Source organism: Scyliorhinus torazame, chromosome 9 (genome assembly GCF_047496885.1).
Source record: "Scyliorhinus torazame isolate Kashiwa2021f chromosome 9, sScyTor2.1, whole genome shotgun sequence".
Classification (NCBI taxonomy): domain Eukaryota; kingdom Metazoa; phylum Chordata; class Chondrichthyes; order Carcharhiniformes; family Scyliorhinidae; genus Scyliorhinus; species Scyliorhinus torazame.
The window spans coordinates 241,085,424-241,092,861 of NC_092715.1; the positions used below are offsets into that span (position 1 = coordinate 241,085,424).

Genomic DNA, 7,438 nt, shown 5'->3' on the forward strand with positions numbered 1-7,438 from the left:
AGAACGAGAAAATGCCACCTGGCCAGTCCTAAATACACTAAAAATAATAATCATTATTGTCACAATTAGGCTTACATTAACACTGCAATTAAGTTACTGTGAAATGCCCCAAGTCGCCACATTCCGGCACCTGTTCAGGTACACAGAGGGAGAATTCAGAATGTCCAAATTACCTGACAGCATGTCTTTCGGGACTTGTGGGAGGAACCCGGAGCACCCGGAGGAAACCCACGCAGACACGGAGAGAACGTGCAGACTCTGCACAGGCAGTGATCCAAGCCGGGAATCGAACCAGGGACCCTGGCGCAGTAAAGCAACAGTGCTTGCTAACCCTTGTACCTCTATATAGACAATATACCAAAACATACGTAATTTGGATTCAGAAAAGAAAGAAAGAAAAAAACCATTGGCTTAAAACAGTGGCCTATGCATTATCTCAATTACCTTCAAAATTATTGAAAGCCTGTTGATCTCAAATTTCTCCGGCAGCACACAACAAAATTCCCACATGTTGAAAATCTCAGTCACCCGATCCTCACAGTTCGAAGGTAGACCTCATAACTTCCTGCTCCTCAATTGCCACCTTTACACCACAACATTATTCCCAGGATAGTCATGATGTCGGCAACAAACTGTCACACTGCAGAGAAGTGGCACAACTCCTCAAAAGCTGCTTCTGTAACATAAAGTGGACTTGCTCCTCGTCAAATGCTCTATAGATTCTTGAAGACCATTTTATTCTTAATGAGTATAAGATAAAACAAAAGTTAAATGCAATAGAATTTGGACAAACACCCAGGACTGCATTTGCGTCATTTAAATCCGTAGGCTGGGATTTTCCACCCTCACCCCACGGCATGTTTTCTGGGGGGGGGGGGGGGGGGGGGGAGGCAGCTGGCGATTGGCTGCCAACGGGGAGTCAATGGCACTTTGGACTATTCTCCTGCTCCGCCACTAGGAAACCTGCCACGGGGGGTCGCTTTCGGCAGCAACCGAAGATCCCGTCGGTGGTTAGGCTTGGAAAATCCCACCCTTCATGTGCTCACTTGAAATTCACCTTTGCTCTTTTTGAGGAGGCGTTGACCTGATACCTCTAATAGGTCCGAGAAACTTCATAGAAGTGCTTAGCGTATGAAGAAGCTTGCATTACTTCAGAGTTCCGGTCAGAATGCAAATAAAGAATTCCAATCTACCGTTACCATTTTATTGAATTACCTACTTTGCATGCAAGGTTCATTTATGCTCGGCAGACAGTTGCAGTATTCAAGCTTAACGACGCAATGCTAGACCTAAAGTTCAACGACAGTTTAAGATGCGCTTGTAATTACTCACTAGTGATGATAAACTGTATGAGAAAAAGATATAGAGGTGGCTTTCATCTAATGTCAAAGGCTAATGTTTTCAGAACTGCTTAGTCCCACAGAGGGAAACTGCCTTCGACAAAGCATGGATTGCATGACATTCTTGTCATGCTTTTAGTTCAGGGCAGTCCATCAGTGCACAGAACTGCACTTGTTGAACTGCAGTGCACTCACTTATATCAGACTTGAAATTCAGCTGCATCATTTACTGTATTCAGAGCTCTCTTATTGGAAATTCACTTCCTCTTATCTCTCTGCAGGATCAGTATCAATTCTGCTATCGAGCTGCACTGGAGTACCTTGGAAGCTTCGATCACTATGCAACGTAAAACCTGATCCACCTTGGATTTATAGTAGGCCATTTTAAGATCCAGAAAGCCTCTTCTGAGCCATACAATGTGCTTGAGAAGTACTACTTACTCCTAGCTAAAGATAAATTAGTGGAGGGGGGGGGGGGGGAGGGGGGAGGGAAATTAAAAAAAAAAAACACTATTCCAGGTGGACCAAGAATTGGCAGTTTAATAACCCTAACTTGAAAAGAAGAGGAGAGAATCCTTTCTGCTGGGGCGTCAGAAGGATTTTTCAAGTAACTCGAGGATTCAACTTTGACGATTAAAGTGTGGGAAAACCTGTTACGGAAGATTGTGTAAAGGATTACCTGAGGACTGTGAAAAATGGATTGCAAAGCTGAATCTTGAGAGTACTGCACCTGCAATAGAACGGAAAATGTTATGAAAAGGCCAGTTCCTGACTCAAGAAACTAGTTGGACACGTTTGCTTCAACATCACCCCTTTCCACCATTCGCTCATACTAATTATTAAGAGGGAGGGAATGTTCAAATTACTGATTTAGTTTTTTAGTACTGTAATATACTGCTGACCTGTGCTTCATTTTTAACTGTGCAAACTTCTTTCCCTTTTTTAACAAAAGTTTATCATTCAATGAAGTGAATTTAAAAAAGTTGCTTATCTGTTCATATTTTTTCCCAGACTGTAGCTTTTTTTAAGCTGTAGAAATGATGTACGTATCTGGCTGTAGAGACGGAAATAATTTGAATTTTTCGATGCACATTTTTTTGTGCGGTCCTTTTTATTTATCTCACCACATCAGTGGCCTGATTGAGTTTTTACGTTTCAGTGGAAGTTACCCGTAGCAGTCAGGTGACAAATAAATCAACAACAACAAAAGGTTAAGTGAAACAAGGGCCTTTATGGAATCAACAGGGAGGCGCAAAGTATAAAGCTGCTGCTACTGAATTCCTCAGATCTTCCATGTCAAGGATTTTAAGATATAGTTGAATAGCTTGCCAAATATGTTACTAGCAACCTCCATCTGAATAATAATTAGTTGTCCAGGCTTCCGTGATGAGATGCTGAGAAGTTAGTGTCTACTGGAATGCACATCAATGAACTCAGTAATCCATGTTTAGTAGGTTCATATGGTATCCTGAAACATATCTTTGCACATGTACGCAATAAATTGCATTATAAAAAAAATTAACTTTTAAACCCCTTAGCGTGGGAAGTATTTTTTATTTGCTTCTATACTTTATAGTGACCATGCTGCAACCGGCATTAAATATAACTGTATTAAATAATCACAGTGTCAGAAATAAAGTGGAGTTGAAATTCAATGTTTAATTTCTTGAAGAGGAAGGAAAATCTTGGGGAGGTGTGGGTGTGGTGGAGGAGCAGGGCGGAGAGATAATTCTAATCAAAAGTGTTCCACGTTTCCTGAAGCAAACTAAACAGAGGTTTCTCCTTCAGCTGTCTGCGTAGAGAGTTTAGTTTTCCGACTGGTGTGCCAAGTCACTTTGGTAACATTGCTAATCAGATGTGTCCCAGAGTGACTCTATTGTGCAGGGAGAGATTTACCCCTGTAGCTGGGAAACTTTTAGAGTTGGATATGAAGAATTCTCAGCCAGTAGCACAATTTCCACATGGCAAAAGGGCTCCAGAACGACCATTAGCCTGCACACCCTTGATATCTACTGTATCCTGGCAAGAAAAGGAAACCTGATTTTAACACCTCCAATTCGGCCCGAAGGTCATGAATCAGAAGGTCAGCAATAAGCTTTGCTCAGACTAAAGGGGGAGTATTTTGAATAAAAATCACTCACCCAAGATCATCCTTTCCCTTTAATTATTGCATCAAATTGCAATTATGACTTTATATGCAAATTGGGAATCGTTATACCGTGTACATGATTTTGCCTTTAATTTCTATTTCTGAATTGAAGTGCTTATAGTGTATTTAGCTTTTTTTTAAACGTACCTTAACATTATACGCACCATTTGACAAAAGGTGTCATATGTAGTAGGTGATCACATTACATTGCATTTAGATAGCAGAGGTGAGTTATGTGCAAATCAGTAAATAATCAATGTCACAGTGGCCTAAAGTCAGATATGTGCCCCTGCTATTTCACCTGGTCATTGGACATGATCATTTTTTTAATGTATGTGTCCTTGATACTACAGTCACTTTTGGAGTTTTGAGCTTTTTTATATATGAATATAAAAGTTAGATTTGGTATCTTAGCTGCTTCCATTGTTCCCATTGTTTTTCTTGCAAGAGTAAACACAGCAGATATGTTGGCCAACCAGCAATGTCAACTTGTGCTGCAGGTAATATGCAATTAGAGCACTAGGAAAATTGAAAACGATGTAGAAGGCCACCTAAGGCATCAGTGTGGTAGAGAATAGGTAGTCTGAAAGGCCAGTCACCCTGTGTGTTTATTTAAATTTAATTTTCTTTGTTCTCTCGACCTTCTAAGGTAAAAAGCTGTAGTAGAAATCATACAAAAGCACTTTTTTCTAAAACAAGAAAGCTGACAGAAGGCTACCTCAGGATGGAGCTGGAGCTGTAAGAATTTATGTCATGTTGCACCTCTTCACATGTTGTTATATTAACAATCTGCTAATTGTTCTTGTAAAATGCAGACCATCACCCCAGTCAGAACTACCAGCCTAACCTCAGCCAGTGTTGAGCCCGATTGCTACGGTTGCCAAGTATAAACTGTTCATATATTTGTTCAGTTGATGGTTGTTATTCTTTTCAAAAAAAAGTATCTGTTTTGTACCAAGAACCATTTGTTAAACCCTAAAAAAGAAACACACTGAGTGAGAAAATGTTCCAATAGACGTCTTGTTTGGAATGCATTTCTTTTTACCCAGAGCTGAAAAAGCAAGTTTTGAAATATTTCAATTGAAAATCAGAATGTAGGTGCTGAGGAAATCTACAATAAAAGGAGTAAGCTGTCACAAACACCCACTGTATTTGCTACTTTTCTAACTTAGCTTCTCATTGATGTGTGTTCCTGTTTGCATTCACTGTCTCCCATTCCAGTATCACTGTCTTACTAAAACTCTTGTTCTGCAAATTCCTTCATAACTTGCAGGAGGATATATTTTCCTCTCCTTTAAGGCTGACAAGGTGCTATGATTATTTAACCTTATTCCTCTGTAGGCAATATATATATATATATATAATTTTTTTAATTAGTTGCAACTTAAATAGCTGACATTTGTACAAAGCAAGTATATTTTAATTTAGCAAACCTTCTGCAGATTATTTCCTCACATTAGCTGTTGCTTTCTGTTGAAGATCCATTTTACAAAAATCTAAAGTCCTCCAGGCAGATGTGCACTTTTTCGAAACTTTGTACTATGCACTGCCCTAGTGATTCTACACCCAACATTACATACTACTTGGACCCTTCTATAACGTATACATTCACCCTAGGTATGTTTATAACTAACACCATTTTAAAAGAGAAAGGTTGCTCCAATGATGCCCCGATACTCCAGCAAATCTCTCAACGGCTTCAAATTCAATCATACTCCATCTTGTTCCGTGACTTTGCCATTCAAGCTTGGAGTGTCTTGAATTTTTTTTGAAAGTAACATTGTGTTCACTGCTCTCGTTTGAATGCATAGATTGAACAAAACAACATGTAAAATGGCTTGTTCAAAGAATCATACAATTACCTCTACTTAGTAGTTAGCATAAATGTTTTACAGATTGAAAGGCGTGCTTTTTATTTTCTTACTTAGGTTACATTGGTGGCAAAAAGTCTGTAAGAAAATCAGTTCTTTGCTGACACAAGTTCCATTTGTTACAAATGAATTCTAATAAAAATGTCAGTGTTATGCACCGGTGGTCTTTCTTATTAAGCTCTGGGACAGTTTTCATTTTCTCATTACGGCTGCAGCAGGTATACTGGTACGATAGGTTAATATTGCTTTTTCAGCCAAAGGCAAGGGCGACCGCCCTGCTCCCCAGGAATAGATCTGGCTGGGCTGACATCCCGAAGACCGCCACTTTCGGGCATGGCTCCACCCTCATCCCCAATACTTGGGACATTTCCTCGAAGAAGGCTGTCCAGCACCCAGCAAGTCTGGGGCAAGACCAGAACATGTGGCATGGGGTTGTCCAGGCCTCCTTGGCACCGTTCACATCTGTCCTCCACTTCCGGGAAGAACATGCACATGCGGGTTCTGGTCAAGTGGGCTCTCTGTACCACTTTTAGCTGCGTTAAGTTGAGTCTTGCGCACGTGGTGGTGGAGTTGACTCTTAGTGTTTCGCTCCAGAGTCCCCACCCTATTTTGAACATCAAGTCTTCTCCCATTTCAGCCTCGTCGCGTCCAGTTTGGTGTACATGTCACAACAGTTCTCTCTGCCTAAAATGTCTGCGTCCAGTAGTTCTTCTAATAGTGTCTGTCGCAGTGGTCATGGGTATGTCCTTGTTTCCTTCTGGAGGAAGTTTTTAAGCTGCAGGTACCTGTATTCGTTGCCCCCTGCTAGTTGAAATCCTTCCGTCGGTTCATCTAGTGGTTTGACTCTACCGTCAGTGTATAGGTCTCTAACTGTCAATGGCCCCTCGTCCTGTCTCTACCTTTTGAAGGTTGCGTCAGTGAGTGCCGGCATGAACCTGTGGTTGTTGCAGATGGGGACCTGATCGGACATTTCGGTTATGCCAAATTGTTGTCGTAGCTGGTTCCAGTATGGCAGTCAGCAGCACCACCTAAAGCTGCAGATTGGCTGTCTGACCTATTGGAATTTCTCCAAATGGAGAAAATCAAATTCGCCATCCGTGGGTCGGAGCATGGCTCCCCCAACCATGGGAGTCATTCACCCGATTGTCCCGGGATTTGTTTGTGGCCAACAACTAAGTAGCCAGGAGCTAGGACAAGGTAGCCAAGCCGCAATAGGAGAGAGGGGGTGGGGGAAGATCCGGGGGAACATGAAAGTATAGCCAAATCCAGCGACAGAAAAGGGGGCAGCAGGGAAGGAAGGGGGGTTCTGGGAAAAACAACAGAGAAGGGCCAGAACGAAGAAAAGAGGGGAACAGGAGTGGGTTAGGAAACACAGGGGAAGACAACGGGCACAACGAATACAGCAAGACGGAAGGAGCACAAAAGAATGAGAAGAAGGAACGGTTCAAAATCAAAACCCATGGAAATAAATAACAGAAACTGACCGAAAATTAAATAGCATTAGGGGCACCACCCAGGTGCCTCCCCTTTGTTAAAAAAACCCTTTTCATTCTGTGTGTATTTATACAATGTATAACAAAACCCAATAAAAACATTTTTTTAAAACATTGCTTTCAGCCAGGTTTCACAGCTATTAGGCGAGATTCTCCGTTTCCCGACGCCGATTTCGTAATCAGCCATCGGGCGGAGAATCCATTTTTACGACTAAATCGTGGGCGGCACCTATTTTACACAGGTTGCGCACGCTCTGCCCGCTGCAAAGCAGTGTCATCGCGGCATGCACCGCACGCCGTTGGGACAACCTCAGGACATTACCTGAAGGCCCTCTGTTGCTTCATAGTGCCAGGGTCCCAGGTTTTTTTCCTGGCTTGGGTCACTGTCTGTGTGGAGTCTGCACGTTCTCCCCATGTCTGCGTGGGTATCCTCCGGGTGCTCAAGTCTCCTCCCACAAGTCCCAAAAGACGTGCTTCTGGGTAATTTGGACATTCTGAATTCTCCCTCTGTGTATCCGAACAGGCGTCGGAGTGTGGCGACTCGGGGCTTTTCACAGTAACTTCATTGCAGTGTTAATGTAAGCC

The 7,438-nt window shown here is 42.1% G+C and overlaps 1 protein-coding gene across 27 annotated transcripts in view; it reads left to right on the forward strand.

Moving 5' to 3' along the window:
- Positions 1-5,513, forward strand: part of LOC140429768 (receptor-type tyrosine-protein phosphatase delta-like) — a 3,491,723-nt gene extending 3,486,210 nt beyond the window's left edge. For all 27 annotated transcript variants that reach the window (XM_072517184.1, XM_072517188.1, XM_072517191.1 and 24 more), the window contains one exon: positions 1,622-5,513. In XM_072517184.1, the coding sequence (XP_072373285.1) occupies positions 1,622-1,690 (69 nt within the window). In that variant the 3' untranslated portion in view covers positions 1,691-5,513. The remainder of the gene's footprint in view (positions 1-1,621) is intronic.
- Positions 5,514-7,438: the final 1,925 nt, after the last annotated feature.